The sequence below is a fragment of the Cottoperca gobio genome, chromosome 13 (genome assembly GCF_900634415.1).
Source record: "Cottoperca gobio chromosome 13, fCotGob3.1, whole genome shotgun sequence".
Taxonomy (NCBI): Eukaryota; Metazoa; Chordata; class Actinopteri; order Perciformes; family Bovichtidae; genus Cottoperca; species Cottoperca gobio.
Genome location: NC_041367.1, coordinates 1,849,109 through 1,869,406, shown reverse-complemented (window position 1 = coordinate 1,869,406; position 20,298 = coordinate 1,849,109). Strand labels below are relative to the sequence as shown.

The window sequence follows — 20,298 nt, the reverse complement described above, 5'->3', positions numbered from 1 at the left end:
GCAAGAGCTGTCTTATATCAGCATGCATAAGCAATCAAGTTACTAAGGAAATGGTTGTAGAGTTGAAGAACTTGTTGGACATTTTGCACCCTTATCCTCTGTCTTTCAGAGAGTAGGATGAGAGGATCGAGAGCACTAATTCAGCCTCCAACCCTGAAGCTCACACATTAAAACGTAGCTCATTTGTTTAATCCGTACAAAAACCAAAGTATAAAAACGTCAGTTTGTGGTTTTAACTGTTTCCACATTGTTTTCAGTTATAGTGAATGAAAAGTGATTTGTTTAGAGGGTAGAGACCAAACCCAGAGCTAAGAGAGATGGACGTTCACCAGGTGAACACAAACACAACTTCTAATCAATTATAAATGTTGCTTTGTAGCTGCTGCACCAGTAAATAAGCAACAAGATCACCAAAATACAAGGTGATAAAATGTCAATGTGCTCACAGCCTGTTTCTCCCGAGAGGCTTCGTCCACCACACAATACAAAGTAGAGAATAGAAGCAGCTGATCTGATGAGTCTGTCAGCAGGAGCCTCAGTATCTGGGCAGCATCGTGCCTGCTGCTCCGGATCAATAACGTTCAGCCAACACATTCTGCTAATGAGAAGCTTTTTGTAGAGCAGGAGCAGGTTTTTAGTAGATCAATAGAAGTGCACAAGTGCTGAATGAAGTTGTTTTTCATGAGCCATTTGTTTTAAATGTGTGGAGAGATGAGAAAAGGAGGTTTCGAGTGATGCAACGTTGCAGAATTTAACTACACAAGAGAGGGATTTATATTACATCCACAGTTAAAACACAAGTAAAACTCTTAGTGGTGTCAGAAATCATTTTAACTTTCTTACACTGAATACAAACACGTAGAGAGCAGACACTGGACGGAACATGTTGAAATAAATAACAGACTTTGACATCTGTGTTTCCTTGAGACGCACACTGTGCTTCTGCACCATCACACGCTTGTTTTTCCTCTTAATCCTTGAGTCACGTCTCGGTGTCTCTGACTGAGGTAGACTCAGAGCCTCTGTAACCACATGAGCAGACAGCGGTGTGCTGCAGGCAGGATGACACTGATTACCAGCAGCCAGACAGCAGCGCTACAGGACCGTCAGCTGGAGTCTGAGGACCATCAGGCTGCCAACTTTCTATCATCTCATTATCACAAATCTCAAGTTTAAAGCTGCACGTGCATTTCTAAATAAACTTCCTTAAACATCATCAGTAGAATCTGGATAAAGATGCAGATCTATGACTCCGGTGTTGTTTTTTCATCTAAATAATTCCCATTCATGTAACATTTAAGCTTCTTATAGGATTTCACTAATTAGCTTCTTGATAGCAGTGAAACCGTCTGGATAGATCCGCTCTCGCTCCAGCGTTGGATGAAAACAGCACTTTAAAAAGAGGAATGATTGGATGGTAGATGTTATTGTTGGGACATCATGATACAAAGTATAATTAGTAACTGCAGGACTTTTATATTCATGTGATATACGTTGCATATATTCATGTTATTGTCCTCTGGGCTACACTTTAACCAAAGAAAGAAACATGTTGATTAATAATAAAAGCTTCATTGATGCACACAAACACAAACAATGTGTGCAAACAAATACTGGCCTGTGTGGAACAAGAGTGTAATGCAAATGTGTTTGGTGCCATGCTGTCCAAATGTAGCCCAAAGACATGGAGGCTGCACAATCTATTATTTATTTCAAGTTAATCGGCAGATGTTTTGCTCCCCGCTGTACATTTGTACATTCTGCTCGAACACTAATTGCTGTCACAGAAACAGAAATACAATCTGTATAACAGTGTAATACAGATATATATATATATATATATATATATATATATATATATATATATATATATATATATATATATATATATATATATATATATATATATATATAAAAAACAGAACTATCATGTGTGTGAAACATTCTGTGTTGTCCATCTCTAGCTTGAGCTCTGGATACCACGAGACAGGAGAGTTTGCTTCTTCGTCTTCGGTGATTCTAGCCTTTTATACTATTGGGTGGTTTCATTTACTGTATTAATCATATTTCATATGCTCATAAAGTAAAGACAGCTGTCAAATCAATGTAGAGAAGTCAAATATTTAGGTACACATTAATAATACTCAAGGGAATTAGAGAAATAAGCATTACAATTAAAAGGAGAAGAAAAGAAACACATTTTGAAATAATTGTATTTTTATTTGTCAAATAAAACCATATTCACATAGATATGAGTGTTTTAGAGTTTATTTTTTATCTCATTTCTAATCAAAAGCCTGTGAAAACACCACATCTTTCCCAGGGAGGGGGCCATGAGGGCAACATGTGCATCGCTGCCACTGGTCCAGCAGATGGGGCAGCGAAATTGGGAATTTGTGCTGGGCTGGCTGTGCACAAACCTGTCGTCTCTTCCACAACTGTCAAGTTATAAAGACAAAGCTAAAGTGATAGGCTACCGGAACACAAAACAGTTTGCTTTCAAAATAAAAGCAGAGTAGTTACATCTGATGTGCCTTTGTTCTCGGCACAAAACAAAACTCACATCTAATATCTCACATCGTTGTGTGTATTTCTAATTCATACACCTGAGAAGCACCTTCACCTGGCTCAGTCTTTGTGATTGATGTGGTTGCCACTGATTTTCAAATGATTTGTTATTTAATCTCAGACTTTTCTTACTCATGAATTATTATTATTATTATTATTAGACTGTCATGGTCCGTGCACACAGTTTACGAACATCATTATGTAAGTACACGAAATGCCACATTACAGGAGTATTAATTGTGATGACCAGGACAGAAAATGAGGTTTTTACTTTATTTTTCAAATCTAAAAAAACTTTCTTTACTATTATAATTGTTCATCCATTTAAAAGGCTATCTCTGAAAATATTACACACTAACTACATCTCATATGTGTTCATCAAAACGTGGCAGCTTTTATTTTGAAGATGGCCACCGGAAGTATCCTCGTGTATTACCGGCTACTTGCCGCCTGTCTTCGCTGCGCACTCGGCAGTCACTCGGACACCGGAGAACCCGAAGCGCTGGATTCAAGTGTTTAACCCGGTTTGTTTGAGACACTCGGTTCCTGCAGGTCCAACAGAAACGTAAGAAACTGTATTTTATGGAGCACTTTGTGCGCTCACAGGTAAACATTCAGGTTACTTTGTCTTCTGTTGACTGTTGAAGTGGCGTTTACATGTCTTCACTCGGCTGCTCGCTCGAGCAACACAAAGCTACACATCCTCGGTAACGTGTCTCCGGTTCCACACATGCAACAAGTCGCGAGACATAAAGTTAGGATGAGTCCACACTGACATGCATGACACGAGCAATAGCTTCACGTGCAGTGTGCGCGCACCAGTCCGCGGGGTTGTTTTTTAGCTAAGGTACCAGATTAGTTAACCAATGCAAGCAGCTAGCTAACACTTAGCCAGTCCACCTAGTTGTCGGTGCACTTTTTAAATCACACCCTGCGCGTGAACTACAGCGTCACTACTCCGGAGTTACGCTGTGGCATGTTGAACTAACGTTGTGTCACTACAGTGCATATTAATAATACATGTAGGTACTGGGGAACAACATGGGAAGTTCTGGGATAAAGAGGAAACAATCCAGTGTGTAACTAGTGTGTACCTGTACCTGCACCTGCACCTGTACCTGTACCTGCACCTGTACCTGCACCTGTACCTGCACCTGTACCTGTACCTGCACCTGTACCTGTACCTGCACGTGTACCTGTACCTGCACGTGTACCTGTACTTGTACCTGTACCTGCACCTGTACCTGTACCTGTACCTGCATGTGTACCTGCACGTGTACCTGTACCTGCACGTGTACCTGTACTTGTACCTGTACCTACTGAGCAAGGATCTGCTCTGATGTAGCTGTAGCAGCTCAACACTATATGCCACATAGATGTGACATCATGTGAAAGTCTTGCAGTCGTACATCTGTAATAAACATTGTGTTTTGGTTTGGAACATTATGATCGCATGCTGTTATACAGATCTGGTGCAATGTCTAACCAGTAACCCAACAATGGTCATAAAGACCTTGAGGAACACCACAGTCAAATGCATGCTGGGAATTGGTATGACAAATGTTTGACATTTGGAGACAAATCTTTAATGTATTGGATGGTGAGAACTCAGAAACTCGCTTAGTGTCAACCTAGGAACGCCTTACATCCTCTGAATGTATACTGCATGCAAACAACTGCTGGAGTTTTTGCTCACAACTGCCCGGGATCATCGTAAAGCGGGCTTGTCTGTAAAAGGGGAGACTCCTGGGTGTCCATAGAGCCCATATTCACTCAGATATCTTGAGGTGAGGGGACCGCTGTGTGCCTTACTTCACTTAAACAACACAACATGTTGTGTTTGTTGCCTGTTTGTTGGTCATAGTGTCCTTTCTATCAGATGAAGTGATGCACAAGTCATTGCTCAGTTGTATCGTCACACTGAAGCCGAGTAATAGGACCGGCATTTAACTTCAGTAAGTGTCTTTTGTTTGTATGCTGAACCAAGCAGAACTACAGGTTAGTGTGCACGGCCAGTTAAAAGGCTCAGAACTGCCTGGAGCACGGTTCCACTGCACCTCGGCGAGACACACGGCGGTCTGGGAGTATTTTTAGACCCTGTAATGGTAGGGTTTATTGTGGAGGGCTGCATTTACTGATGTTTTGGTTTGTTCCTCCCCCAACCTTCTGCCCCGGCACAGACTATTCATGGCCTTGTATAACTGCTGGGTTTATGTTGCACAGTTGTTCAGGCTGTGGCAGTGTGTGTGTGTGTGTGTGTGTGTGTGTGTGTGTGTGTGACACTGGGAGACATGTACAGACGCTTCTTCAGGTTGCTGGCCGACGGGTTTTAAGGTTTTCAGTAGAGAAAGTAGTGATTATAAAGCTGTTCCCACACTTCATGAGCTCACTCACATGTTGTGTCCAGACTGCAGGGATGGGCGGGGATCTGCATGGCTGACGGACAGGAGCGAGGACCAATCACATGATAAGATGCTGGCTCGTAACCGCTTCCTCCTCCTGGTGGCAGTGGGCGGGGCAGCGATAGCCATCATCAGCCTGAGCCTGCAGTTCTGTAAGTGTTTGTCCGCTTTGCACTCTGATTTAAGTTCTGCTTAACTTCTGTTTTGCACGTGTGTTTGTGTTCATACATGTATATCCTTCCATCGCTCTCCCATTCATACCGACACAAAGCACAATCACTGTGGACGCCGTGAAGTCCTCGGGGAGGCTGCGTCAACACATCTGTGGAACGTCTAGGTGTTGTTGATGGCGGTCATTGTTCGGCCTCTCCTGTAGGTATTGTCTCCACAGTGTTGTCTAGTGAATGTGAGGAAACCAGCACGGAGGCGCTCCCTCCTGCACTGGAAGTGATTCGCAAGCCTCACAGGCGTGACTGGGAACAGAAACCAGTGGTTGATGAAGCACGCTGTGCAAAAGGACATTTGTATTCTCATGTCAAATGTGTAAGATTAAGCTACTCGCTGGGTTCCTGGAGAAAGGTGAGCGTGTCTGGACAAGCATGTCGGATTACACTCGCACAAATCATCCCTCTTGTGTTGATCGAAATGACATGCAAGACCCAAGGTGTATAAAAGACTCAGACTCGTGTAGTTTGCACTTTGCGATCCCAAACACACACTTACTTCCTCCTCCTCCTCCTCCTCCTCCTCCTCCTCCTCCTCCTCCTCCACTAGATAATAATGTGTTACCGCCTAAGAGGAGTGTCGTGGATATTTATCACTCACAACAGAGAGGCATCAATAAAACACAGATATAGTTGATTCATTATTATTTTGTTGCGCAACAAAATAATAATGAGAGCCAGCATACAATCATGCAGTGCTGTCAGACAAAGACAATCTCGCCCCTTATAGAGGAGCTGCACCAACCCTGTCCCAACATACATCGATCTACTTCTATTGCCTCAAACTTCATGGCACCAAGGTAATCTATTCCAGATGACCTTCTCATGACCTTTGAGATCATGTTGTCAGAACATATTGTGATTTACATATGCTATGGATCTTTACATGATGTAAACTTAATGAATAAGACTTTGTTCATCAGAGATGATTCTAACGGGAGGAAGCTGTAAGCTGTTATCAAACCCTCGTCTGCTGCCTGTCATCTTCTCCTGTCGTAGACCTGAGATGAGAGACGTGTGGACTTTGCACACAAGCTCATCTTCAAAAGTTCATTGGGTCTCTTTGTTGTTCCTTCACTGTGTGTATCAGATTTATTTCAGATAAGTTAGTCTGAGATCAGAAGTACAGCTGGAGGAAAGCTGCAGTCTTCATGTGTTCATCACTTATAGTGTAGAGGCGGAGCCTGTACGCAGGAGGAGCGTGGCATTGTGTCTCTGCAGGATCTTCTTCCTGTTCAGGTATTTATTATAGTTTGTTGACCATCAGATGATTGATGGAGCAGTGAAGGCCTCTCTCTGGCTCCAGGCGACCTCAAATTAAAACTGGGTTGTCTGCAAACACGACAGCAAAAGGGCGCCATCGCCACACTCACTGACACACGGGGAGTCCTGGAGGAACGTGACGACACTCCAGAGAGGACGACTGCAGGAGACGCCTGGAACGCAGAGACGGGGAACTATTTAGAGATGTTAGCGGTAGTGAGGGGGAACGAGAAGCAGAGCTTCATGGGAGTTAAGTGCTCCAGGAGTGGGAGACTCACAGAGAGGGGGGAGGGGGGGGGGATGGGAGGATGTAGAAGGAGAAACAAAGCAATGAGAGGTTTAACAACAATGATGCAAAGAGCCACTAAAGACCTGTTTGTATACACTTGTAAAGACGGTTTGAGAGCAGCAGAACTTTCTTATCTACCAACGAGCGTTCAGTGTCAGACAGGCCCAAGCTGATCCTTCTCCACATTCTTCACGTTGTTGCCTCCACAGTCTCACTGTGGAGGCAACAACGTGAAGAAGCTGTGCTGAGAGACGGAGGCTACATGTAGCTCTTAGATTAGACGAGAAGATTGACGTCTAATTTCCCAGATTCCTCTGATTTTGGAGATCTTCTGGTTTTACCTTTAGCCTCAGCGCTACGTCAGATCCTCCCTCATCCTGTGGAGCATCGACTCCAGAAGATCTTCACCCCTGTTGGATGGACTGCTGTGAAGTCGGGTGGAAACACACACGTGGTCCACAAATCGCGATTCATTTAGATCTTCTAGCGCCATCAGCTGTACTGATGATGGACATGCTCACATCTTCACTGAGTTTCACCTTCAGCCCAACTAAAGGAACCTACAGCTGCGAGATGGAGGTGACACTCACATGTACAGTCTCTGCTTTAAACCCCCACAGATGTGAGGTCGCACAGGAAGAAGGTCCAACACGAGGGCGTTGCTGTGAGGCGCTGCTTTAAACACACACTTCACTTAATATCACACTCACTCTGAGACGATAGCAAGGATTCGGATCAGAACATCCCTCGCCTTCGCCGTTTCTCCAAGTATTAAGCTTAATTAAATGTTAATCTGTGCTCCGATACGCTTTGTATCCCTGAGGATTATTTATAAAGCCCCCCAGCTCTGCCCCCTCCAGTTGTAAATGTTTGGATATTGATTAGTTCCCTGTGAGCAAGAGATAACAAGTCATGTGTCATCTGAGAGCGGGAGGGTTTATTATCGTGGGTTAGGGTTTCCATGTCCCTCCACACACACAGTCAGGTACGGAAGGGGGGGGGCACTCCTTCATTTCATCCCTCAATCACTTGCTGCGATGGCTGACCCACATAAGATGGTCTGCACCGAGCCTCCTCCCTGCTCACGCCTGCAGGTAGAAGTCCAGGTGTGTGTGTGTGTGTGTGTGTGTGTGTGTGTGTGTGTGCACGCGTGTGTGTGCGTGTGTGTGTGTCTCTGTCTGTGTCTCTGTGTGTGTGTGTGTGTGCGTGTGCGTGTGTGTGTGTCTCTGTCTGTGTGTGTGTGTGTGTCTGTGTCTCTGTGTGTGTGTGTGTGTGTGTATTTCTCTGTGTGTGTGTCTGCGTGTGTGTCTGTCTGTATGTGTGTGTGTGTGTGTGTGTGTGTCTGTGTCTGTGTGTGTGTCTGTGTGTGTGTGTCTGTGTGTGTGTGTGTGTAAGATCTAATGCAGCTGGATGGAAGGTTTGAAACACATGAAAGTGCTAAATGCTTATTCCTCCAGCCACATTCAGTGTGTGTGTGTGTGTGTGTGTGTGTGTGTGTGTGTGTGTGTGTGTGTGTGTGTGTGTGTGTGTGTGTGTGTGTGTGTGTGTGTGTGTGTGTGTGTGTGTGTGTGTGTGTGTGTGTGTGCACTTGGTAGTGTTGGGAAGCAACTTACAAAAGCCTCATTGTGTAGGCGACTGGCTGAGCTGGCCTCCAAAAGTTTGGTTAGTTCAGGCAGGAGTGTGTGCGTGTGTGTGTGTGTGTGTGTGTGGGTAGCTGGGGGCGGGGGTGGCAGTGTGTGGGGCACACAGCGTAGAGGGGGACAGGTTGTGGTAATGAATGAGCTCCAGTGTGCGTGGCCGGACCTCAAGCTACCGAGCAGTCGTCAAAATGGTCTCCGCTGCCGCTGCACACCTTCTCCTCGTCCTCGTCTTCGTCAGCGGTGAGTTCAACTCTTTTAATGGAGACCTCTAGAAACCTCTGACTTCACGGAGATGTGCTGCTGCTAAGCCTTCGAGACCGCTTGTGTGTCAGCTGTTACGTCTCTGTAGATTGTTGTTGTTATTAAGAAGCAGCCGGGGCTCCTGGAGACGGTGATGATGCTACATCATGTGTGTGTGTTTGGTATCAGGATGTGTGGCGCTCCGTGCTGGTTGATGAAGTGTTCCGGCTGCAGACGAACATCTTTCATGAACTCTTTTGTCTCGGGAACTTCTGGATGGTGATAAATGTCCGTCACATCTGCACAAAGGGACGTATCACATCACATCACATCACATCACATCGTCTTCCAAAGATCTCACGTTTAGCTGCAATGAAAGACGAAGAGCAGCAGAACATTTACAGAACATCGATACAGTGAAAAAGCTGGAACCTTGAAAGGTTTTGCAGTTTGTCTGAAAGACTGATGGATTATTTGACATGATTTCTTTTACAGTTGAATGATTTAGTCTCGAGGTCATCGCTTGTCTCCTAAAGCTCAACAATATTCACTTCACAGTGATATGAAACAGAAAGGCACCGACACACACACACACACACACACACACACACACACACACACACTGTGTAGCCCTCTGCACACCACACACACACACACACTGTGTAGCCCTCTGCACACCACACACACACACACACACACAGTCAGCTGCAGCGTTCTGTAGACGTGCAGACGTCACTGGATCTGCACCAAACGTCTCGTCTGCAACTCTGGGAACTTCATGAGCTCAGCTGGAGAGCAGGGGGAATGGAAAACTGTTGCACACCACACACACACACTGTGTAGCCCTCTGCACACCACACACACACACACACTGTGTAGCCCTCTGCACACCACACACACACACACACACACACACACACTGTGTAGCCCTCTGCACACCACACACACACACACACACTGTGTAGCCCTCTGCACACCACACACACACACACACTGTGTAGCCCTCTGCACACCACACACTACACACCACACACACTGTGTAGCCCTCTACACACCACACACTACACACCACACACACTGTGTAGCCCTCTGCACACCACACACTACACACCACACACACTGTGTAGCCCTCTACACACCACACACACACACACTATGTAGCCCTCTGCACACCACACACACTGTGTAGCCCTCTACACACCACACACACCACACACTACACACCACACACACACTGTGTAGCCCTCTACACACCACACACACCACACACTACACACCACACACACTGTGTAGCCCTCTACACACCAAACACACACTGTGTAGCTCTCTGCACACCACACACACACTGTGTAGCCCTCTGCACACCACACACACACTGTGTAGCCCTCTGCACACCACACACACTGTGTAGCCCTCTACACACCACACACACACTGTGTAGCTCTCTGCACACCACACACACACTGTGTAGCCCTCTACACACCACACACTACACACCACACACACTGTGTAGCCCTCTGCACACCACACACACACACTGTGTAGCTCTCTGCACACCACACACACACTGTGTACCCCTCTACACACCACACACTACACACCACACACACTGTGTAGCCCTCTACACACCACACACTACACACCACACACACTGTAGCCCTCTACACACCACACACACACTGTGTAGCCCTCTACACACCACACACACACTGTGTAGCTCTCTGCACACCACACACACACTGTGTAGCCCTCTGCACACCACACACTACACACCACACACACTGTGCAGCCCTCTACACACCACACACACACACTGTATTCACCTTGTGTAGATAATGTAAGTCTGAGGGTTGTTACTCTCTTTGTGCTGTATGATGGGGCCGCGCCTCTTCTCTCTGCAGGATGTAATATTTGCACAGTTCACTTGGCAGTTTGAATATCTGATTCATTTTGTGTGTGTGTGTGTGCGCATGTGTGTGTGCATGTGTGTGTGTGTGTGTGTGTGTGTGCATGTGTATTTGTGTGTGTGTGCATGTGTGTGTGTGTGTGCATGTGTGTGTGCGTGTGTGTGTGTGTGTGTGTGTGTGTGTGTGTGTGTGTGTGTGTGTGTGTGTGTGTGTGTGTGCATGTGTGTGTGTGTGTGTGTGTGCATGTGTATTTGTGTGTGTGTGCATGTGTGTGTGTGTGTGTGTGTGCATGTGTGTGTGTGTGTGTGTGTGTGTGTGTGTGACATAAGTAGGATTTGACATCCCTCTTGCCAAAGGGCCGTATGTGTTGAACTTCCTTTTCTTCACGGTTGGATGTTTGTGAATGAGCCCCCAGTTCCCACAACAGCTCTGCTCGTATTGGACTCCGTCTGCCAGGGGTCACAGGTCGCTGGTGTCCAAGGCAACACACTGGTTGCATTGAGGGGTTTGGGGTACAGAGCTGTTGATTAGGCTCTCAGTTATTATCAGGACTTATTGCCTGAACATCTTTACGTTCAGCAGCTTTTAGATCATTTATATTATTATCATATTATCAGTTGGCAGCTGTTGGTCAGCTGCTTCACCAACGTGCTCCAGACTGAAATATCTCAAAAGGTATGTAATGAGATGCCGTGAGATGTTGTACAGACATCCATGACTCCTCTGACATCCTTCTCTTTCAGTGAAATATCTTAACAACCTTTGCATGGAATGCTTTGTCTCCAGAGGAGACATCCAAAAGACTTTAGTGATCCTCTGCCTGGTCCAACGCCATCTTCAGGTCAAAGTTCACACGTCTGGAAATACGCAGGTTTTGTTCAGGCCTTCGTGGTTCTCAGATGATGTTTCCTAATGACTTTGGTGATGACGTTCTATTCCTCTGGTGTCGCCTGGCAAGTGGAAGTTCCTCGGACTTCAACACGTAGCCTCTGAGGATTGCTCCCTAACTTCCTTGTCTTCTCCTGCAGTGAACCTGATCCCCACCACTCCCGTGCTGGACGAGCGACCGGTCCAGGCTGCAGAGAGAGGTGTAGGGAGGGCTCTGGGGAAGAGCAGGAAGAGAGTGTTCCCGGCGCCTCACACCCTGGAGCCCAACCCCATCACTGAGGCTTACAGCTTTTGCAACACCCCCAACCGCACCGAACAGGCCTGGGAGGGTGAGACCTGCACACTGACACCTCCACTGCGAGTCTGTGGATGTAATGTGATGTGTTGCATGTTTCTGAAAGACTTGAATCTGAACCAGCGATAAGCAAAACACTTACTGAGTTATTGTTTCCAAGTGTCACAGCATCACTGTTTCCAAACACATTCAGATCAGTGCCCCCGCCGCTACAATCCCCCAGCGTGATGGACAGCGTGTGCATTGTTAATATAGTAATAATGTCAGATTGAGTGTGTCAGGACTCTGCGGATGTGTCATCATCCATGCTGCTGCAGGCTCTCGCTCTGCAGCAGCATGGAGCCGTGCTTCTTTCTCCTCCGCTGAAAAGTCAACAGCGCCCGAGGCATTCGTACAAATATCCTTCACCGCCTCAGACAAGTTGTACCGGACGCCGCTAATTGAATTTTACTCTGTTTATCTGGAGACGGAAGTTTTTACTCCAACGGAGAAGAATCCATTACGTCTTTTAGATTAGAAGTTATTTAAAATCAATCAGGAACAAGATGCTGGGATTTACCCTGTTTCATGATTGTTGTCTCCTGGTTCCTATCTTCTTAATTTACTGTTAAACACACACACACACACACACACACACACACACACACACACACACACACACACACACACACTCGCAGACAATGAACACATTTGTTTGCTGCTGTGGCATTGCCTCAACATTTGCTTTTGTAAGACGTGACGTGCATTAACTCTCCTACCCTTGTTCGATCTCCTCAGTTCAGCACGTTCCCTTCAATTTGAAGGATGTAGTTTTAAGCCTTTGGTATATATTTATTTATATATGTATGTATATATATATATATATATATATATATATATATATATATATATATATATATATATATATATATATATATATATATATATATATAAATATCTCTAAGTGACACTGATGACAGTGGTAAGAACCGAAAACACTCACAAAACAATGAGCTGAAAGACACTGAAACTGTAGAGCTGAGGGAAAGGGTTCGTCACATATTGATATCATTTCTTCTAAAGTTTTTAGAAGTGTTGATAAAACTGCTGATGAGTCTCGTCTCACAGGTCACAGTCCTGCTGACTACAAGCTGCTGTCTGTCCAAGTGATGATTCGCCACGGGGACCGCTACCCTCTCTACTACATCCCCAAGACCAAGCGGCCCGCCATCGACTGCACCTTGTCCATCAGCAGGTACACACACACACACACACACACACACACACACACACACACACACACACCACACACACACACACACACACACACACACACACACACACACACACACACACACACACACACACACAACACGTGGGATTACACGGGGACATTACTGTAGAAGAGTTTTATGCTCCTTTTGTGACGAGGGGGAAAATGTTAACGAAAGTGAAACATAATTTGTGATTTGGTTCCGCCGTCCACCAAGTTTCATGAACATTGGTGTGTGTGTGTGTGTGTGTGTGTGTGTGTGTGTGTGTGTGTGTGTGTGTGTGTGTGTGTGTGTGTGTGTGTGTGTGTGTGTGTGTGTGTGTGTGTGTGTGTGTGTGTGTGTGCCAGTAGAACAAGATAAAACATTTAAGCTCTAACTTTTACGTGTAATGCCATCCTACACAATCAGCCTGCGATACAAGCTGCCTCTGTGGAGCTTGTGGTGTGACCCCCACCTCAGAAACCAGCTGATTTAATTATTACATGATCTTTATGAAGCCAGTTTAACTCTGTCGTCCCGACGGCTGCAAGGAACCAGATGATAAAAAGCGTGTAAACACAAAACAAGACAGAAAGTAAAAAGCAGCACTTTGCTACGAGGACTGTGGATAGATTTATAAAACAAGGAATGGAAATGAGAGGGTTAAGAAAGAGAGTCTGAAGATAAAAGCTTTATTCCCACAGTTTCAATTAATCCAGGTCAGAGTTACGGGCACGGCATGCCACAGGGACTTAAGCTGGTTTCCCGAGCAGAGCCTCAGCTACGCTTTGTAATGTAACAAGGAGACCTGCAGGAAAGTGGAGCGAGTGAAACACCAATTACCACGACGGCTTCACAAATCCTCCAGCAGAACGTGCTGGCTGGTAAGCAGCTGTCAGAAGATGAGTGCAGTGAGTTGAACAGAAGGCAGATTCTTTCTGTGAGGCTTAAAGGAAACTGTGTTTGAGTTACAGTGTTGCAGGAAATGAGTTAGCACTTCCTGTTAGCTCGACGAGAAGTCGATGGGCATTTTGTTGCGTGCCTGAGATCAATTCTGCGGTTAAGAGATTTTAACGTTTTCTTCTACGACGTCGGTAAACACTCGTGAATATGCAACGTTTTTATGTGTCTTGAAAACAGCGGTTGCCAACAAAGTAGCTAAATGAGACTAAACGTCATCACGCAGAACGTCAGTCGCCGTTAGCTTAGCGGTGGTGACAGGAAGTCATGTGACTGCTGTAGTTCGTTTATAGCCGAACGTTAGCTTTTTAATTCTGCCGATTTTTTTAATTTACGCTTAAAAATTAATTCATATGTGGAGAGAGTTTATATTCTGCAATAATCCAAAAGATCCCGTTGGCTTTTTCTCGAGGGAACCGGCGCGATGCTAACTTCCTGCTCGGCCGACATAAATGCGTCAGAACTCTACACGAGTCGACCAGTGTGATCGCACTGTGTGTGTGTGTGTGTGTGTGTGTGTGTGTGTGTGTGTGTGTGTGTGTGTGTGTGTGTTGACTCTTATCTTGCTTGAGTTGAGCAACATTCTCACTGAGCAGCAGAACTTCCGCCGCGCCACAGAAGTGTGGGGGGGAACTGCACACGCTGAAATGAATGTTCTTATCTTCTTTACTTCATCGTGCTGCTGCTGCGTCTCCTCTTTCTTCCCTTCCTTGTTGGCAGTCTGTATCTGCGCTCATTGGCTCCTCTTCCAAGGGGCCAGATAAGAGTCCCTGATAGGGAGTTATTAAAAGCCGGCGTGCTTCTGTACTGCAGCTTCAGAAGGAGTCTGAGAGCAGCACGTACACACTCAGTGTGTGTGTGTGTGTGTGTGTGTGTGCATACATTCACTAACATGAATACAAACTCTTCATGTGGACTCACATGCGCTGTGAGAACAAACTGCAGAATATTTACTTTGGTCACATGTTTTTTGATGTGTCTGCACACACACATCCTCTTTTATTTATTTAGGCCATACGGTATCAATCCCCCTTTTTGGGGCCGTGTATGAGCTGGGATTTATCCAATGACTTCACTGCACAAAGCTTTCACTGCAGCCACATCAGCTCTGCACATCTGGACGGAGTGGGCGCGCTGTAATCTTTAGCGCTGGCACGGTGACACGCGGTGGTCGTTCAGGTTGAGAGCATGCAGATGATCTGCGATGCTCATATAATTATTGTGAGATATTTTCAATACCTCTGATCTTTGAGCTGAATGTATGAATGTAGGTCATCAGCCGCTCACAAGCCTCTGATGATGCTCCATGCTTCCATTCAGAAATTGAATTGACTCTTGCCCCCACCTGACAAAGCCCTGGTGTGTGTGTCTGTGTGTCTGTGTGTCTGTGTGTCTGTGTGTCTGTGTGTCTGTGTGTGTGTGTGTGTGTGTGTTACTGTGAGCATGTTAGCATGCTAACGTTAGCATTTAGTTCCAAAGTAGGGCTGGGCATTATATCGATATTATATCGATATAATATCGATATTATATCGATATTATATCGATATAATATCGATATAATATCGATATAATATCGATATTATATCGATATGGTGATATGAGACTAGACATCGTCTTAGATTTTGAGTATCGTGTCTTTTAATGGTTTAAGTGCATCACAGTGAAGTGATGTCATTGTTCCAGCTGTTCTCTTATTGAACTTTTCCCCACTTGTGATATTAGATTTTCTCAAATCACCGCTGAATCTTTGACTCAAAACGAAGTTTGAAGGAGAGTGAAGGTCCTCAGAAGGTCCAACGTGTCCTCAGTGGAAGCTCAGCTGGTTGTTGTTGACGCTGAACGAGTGTGTTTGGATTATTATCGTGCATTGAACATTAAAAATCTTATTAAATATCATTATAATGTTTGTAGTTCTATTTTTATTTACACCAGGGAGTAATTACAGGGATCTGAACTAGTGTGTGTGTGTGTGTGTGTGTGTGTGTGTGTGTGTGTGTGTGTGTGTGTGTGTGTGTGTGTGTGTGCTGGCACCAGCGTTCTCTGTCTGCGGTTAACTGAGCTCTCTTCAGCAGGGAGCATCTCTCTGTCTCTCTCTCTGTCTCTCTCTCTGTCTCTCTGTCTCTTCTCTCTCTCTCTCTGTCTCTCTGTCTCTCTTAGTCGATGATAGCGGGCCGGTGTAGGAGATCTGCGCGGAGAGCATAAAAAGGGACGAGAAGGAGGAAATAGGATTACTGATCGCACTATCATATACATTACTATTATTTCGCGATGTCCTCTCTCTCCTTCCTCTCCCTCTCCTCTCTCTGCTCTCTGTCTCTCTCTCGCCCTCTCTCTGTCCCTCCTCTGCTATTCGACTCTGCTCTCCCTCTCTCTCTGTCTCTGTCTGCTCTCTCTCTCCGTCTTCTCGTCTCTCTCTCTCTCTCTCTCTCTCTCTTTCTCTGATCTCTCTCTCTCTCTCTCCCCTCTCTCTCTGTCTCTGTCTCTCTCTCTCTCTCTCTCTCTCTGTCTCTCTGTCTCTGGTCTCTCTCTCTCTCTGTCTGTCTATCTCTCTCTCTCTCCTCTGTCTCTCTCTCTCTCTCTCTCTCTCTCTCTCTCTCTCTTCTCTCTCTCTCTCTCTCTCTCTCTCTCTCTCTGTCTCTGTCTTCTCTCTCACTCTACTCTCTCTCGTCTCGTCTCTCTCTCTCTCTCTGTCTCTCTCTGTCTCTCTCTCTCTGCTCTCTCTCTCCTTGTCTCTTCCTCTGGTCTGTCTGTCTGTCTGTCTCTCTCGCTCTCTCTCGTCATCGTCTTCTCTCGTCTCTCTCTCTCTGTCTCGTCTTCTCTCTGCTCGCTCCTCTCGCCCTCTCCCGCTCTCTCTCTCTCTCTCTCTCTCTCTCTTCTCTCTCTGCTCTCTGCTCCTCCCTCTCTCCTCTCTCTAATCTCGCTCTCTTCTGCCCTCATGCGTCGATCTCTTGCATCTCAGTGCTCTCTCGATCTCCCTCTCTCTCCTCTCTCTTCTCTCTCTCTCTCTCTCTCTCTCTCTCTCTCTCTCTCTCTCTCTCTCTCTCTCTCTCTCTCTCTCTCTCTCTCTCTCTCTTCCTCTCTCAGACCACATCATCTCATTTTCCTCCCCTCATTTATCCTACCTCTCCTCCCTCCTCTGTAATCGTGTTCCACATCCTATCCAGTGGTAATAATCTGCGCTTAATGTAATTGGTCTCTGTAATCTTTGGTTAGCAACAATCATCCTAATAGACAGCCTGGCGGGCTCTTTGTCCACACCAGTGTCCCCGTCCGCTGAAGTCTCCAACTGCAGCCAATTACATCTAGAGTGCCCCCAAACTCCACTCTGCTGCTCCCTCCCTACAACTTCTCCCTCATTTCAGCACTGGTGTGAGTGAATGTAGAAGCACAGAGAGACAACAGCTGCTGACGACAGGAAACATCCCCTCACAGCAGAACCTGTAGGCCGGTGTGTTCACAAGAGATCTGAAACCAGAGGAGTGCGTTTCTTTTGACCAATAAGGGGAACTGCATCGTAAAGACTGCAGCTGTGAGTGCGTCCCTGTAGCTGCAGATGCCGGATTATGTTTGCTGCTCACTCAGTCACAACAAACACAAGCGGGATTTAAACTCTGTGTGCTCGCACATGTGTGTGTGTCTGTGTGTGTCCAAAGGCAACAAATACTTTCATCTTTTTATAGCTCCATCTTCCCTCCCACTCTGTGCTGTGCAGAGTTGTGTTAGAGAGACACCTGGTGGTGGATGCAGGAAGTGCAGTTACATCCTGAATAAATACAGTATTTATTTCTGCAACATTATTCAGCTTCAATCTACATTTGAGGCACACACCTGTGTGGACGTGTAGCAGCATCACACATTTGTTGCTTTAACCTTTTCTTCTTCTCTGCATCGTGTTCGTAGTTAGAATTCCTCTCACATTCCGCTCCTCAAAATATCTCGATGCCAAGAGGTCGGACACACGAGCGTTAACTCCACAGCTGTTTAACAGATAGATGTATACACACCTGTGGATCAGGTCTGTCTCTCACGCTTTGTCTTCCCTCTCTCCCCTCAGGAAGCCGTCCCACCCCCTGCTGAACCCCTTCATCCACCACATGGGGCAGGGGGGTCGCGGCCACTGGGAGTCACCATTGGGCTCAGTGCCCCGTCTGCCCAACCACAGCGCCTGTGAGATGGGAGAACTCACGCAGACAGGTGAGCAAGGTGTTCAGGTTGAACCTGGTGTTTCCAGTGGACACGTGGACATGCTTAGTTAACAAACCTTGTTTTCATTGTGTCCAGGTGTGGTGCAGCACCTCCGCAGCGGGCAGCTCCTCCACCAAGCCTACAAGCGGCACAACTTCCTCCCCTCAGACTGGGCGCCCCGCCAGGTGTGGGTTGAGACCACAGGTAAGAGCCGCACTCTCCAGAGCGGACTGGCCTTCCTCTACGGCCTCCTGCCGGACTTTGATTGGACGAAACTGACCACGCGGCACCAGTGGAGCACGCTGTTCTGCGGCTCGGCCTGCGACTGCCCCGCTAGGAACAGATTCCTGGAGGAAGAGCAGAAGAGGCAGTATCGGCTCCGAGTGAGCGACACCGAGCTCGAGAGGACTTACTCGGACATGGCGCGGACTTTAGGTTTGCTCACCCGCCAGCTCCGAGCTGCAAACCCGATAGACTCCCTGCTGTGCCACCTGTGCCACGGCATTTCTTTCCCGTGTGTTCCCACGGGCGACGGCACCGGCGGATGTCTGACGATGGCGCAGTTTGCCGTAATCCGTCGTCAGCAGCTAGACGATGAGGCGGATCGGAGGAGAGTGGGGCTGTACCATAAGTACGCCATCCTGGCCATGTACCCCTACCTCAACCGGACCGCCGCCAAGATGGAGCGCGTTGCCAAGGATAACGAGGCAGGCAGACAGCGGCGTGCGGGAGGCGAGGAGGTCTTCAGCCTCTCCTCCGCCCACGACGTTACCATGGCGCCGCTGCTGAGCGCACTGGGCGTGGAGGAGGCGCGCTTTCCACGCTTTGCAGCAAGGGTAGTGTTTGAACTGTGGAAGAGTCCCGCGGCCGTGCAAGGACCGCCGAAGAAGAGAGCCGGCAAAGGTGAGAAGTCGAAGGCGAGAGACGGGGAGCTCTTCATCAGGGTGCTGTACAACGGCGAGGACGTGACGTTTCACACCACCTTCTGTCGCTCCCACGACCGCCACGCCAGCCAGCCGCTCTGCCCTCTGAGGAACTTCCTGTCGTTTGTGAGGAGAGACATGTTCAGTGTGGTCAACGCCACATCCTACCAGGAGGCCTGCTACAGGCGCCCCGGGTGACAGATGGAGAGGATGGCGCCCGAGTGAGGATGGCGTTCAGCAGACGGTTCGACTTTCTTCTCTTTTTTTTTTTTCTTTTTTTTTTTAGCTCTTTTCCACTTTTGAAGACGGTGCACTTTTACGCTGCTCGTAGTTTCCTAAACATTCAACATGTTTCTAAATATAGACCTTTACACACACACACACACACACACACACCCACACACACACACACACACACACACACACACCCACACACACCCCCACACACACACACACACACCCACACACACCCCCCCCCCCCACACACACACAGTAACATCAGTATCTAACCTTCTTTGAACGCTGTATGTTTTGTGTAATTTAAGGGAAGTTTGACGGCACGTCGTCACTTTATTCTACATCCCATAAACCCACGGACTCGTTCGATTCCAGTTTTCCAAAAAATGCTTGAAAGAAAAGGGAACATGGAAACTGGAAGTGATCTGCTGGTTTAATCTTTCCTGGGAAATATTCTGTGTACAATAAATCTTTTCAATGAAAACGACACTTTGGGAACATTATGACTCATTCGTCACTTTTGTTTCTTTGGTTTGTTGTTTTAGTAAAACTAACTGTGATGGATGTCTTTGATTTACAGCTCCAGAACTGCATCTGTATTCACTACGTTGGTGATATCACTGATCAAATTCCACTTTGTGTTGTTGCTGAATCTAATAAAGGTTCATTCTGAGCAGACCTTTTTATATATGTTGACAAACGTCTTCCTGGTGACCTGCAGAATCCACAGATCTGCTGCGTGTCCACATAAACCACTGATGATATTCATGAATCCACCACTAGATGGCGTGTTAGCTCCACACACACCCTCATCCAGCCCATCTGCTGCCATCACTCACACACCGTCAATACATTTATAGAAATGTAAAGATCTTGAGTGCTTATTCTCCCACCAGCAGACACGTCACGTGTCATCATCATTAGGAACTTAATACCACGCTGACAACATATCAATTGCACAGCTCGCTTTCAGAAAGTGCCTCAGCGTTGCTCGCTCTGCTCCCCCCCCCCCCTTTCAGAATCCTCTGAATCAGGACAGTATTGA

At 46.7% G+C, this 20,298-nt stretch overlaps 1 protein-coding gene across 3 annotated transcripts; it reads left to right on the top strand.

Moving 5' to 3' along the window:
* Positions 1-3,003: 3,003 nt before the first annotated feature.
* pxylp1 (2-phosphoxylose phosphatase 1) lies at positions 3,004-19,807 on the top strand. Of its 3 annotated transcripts, none has more exons than XM_029446418.1 (6): positions 3,004-3,133; positions 4,976-5,122; positions 11,562-11,750; positions 12,824-12,950; positions 17,963-18,102; positions 18,190-19,807. In XM_029446418.1, exons 2-6 carry the CDS (start codon positions 5,041-5,043, stop codon positions 19,212-19,214), a joined length of 1,563 nt encoding a protein of 520 aa, XP_029302278.1. In that variant the 5' UTR covers positions 3,004-3,133; positions 4,976-5,040; the 3' UTR covers positions 19,215-19,807. The 3 variants fall into 3 exon arrangements, with proteins under 3 accessions (XP_029302278.1, XP_029302279.1, XP_029302277.1); XM_029446419.1 differs by having other exon boundaries at positions 3,127-3,174; XM_029446417.1 differs by lacking the exons at positions 3,004-3,133; positions 4,976-5,122 and adding an exon at positions 8,504-8,626.
* Positions 19,808-20,298: the final 491 nt, after the last annotated feature.

Bases quoted from the DNA above. Each gene is read 5' to 3' on its own strand.
- pxylp1 (XM_029446417.1), top strand. From the start codon at position 8,524: ATGAGCTCCAGTGTGCGTGGCCGGACCTCAAGCTACCGAGCAGTCGTC. The intron at 8,627-11,561 runs GTGAGTTCAACT...CTTCTCCTGCAG, and splicing joins CGTCCTCGTCTTCGTCAGCG to TGAACCTGATCCCCACCACT. The intron at 12,951-17,962 runs GTACACACACAC...CTCTCCCCTCAG, and splicing joins TGCACCTTGTCCATCAGCAG to GAAGCCGTCCCACCCCCTGC.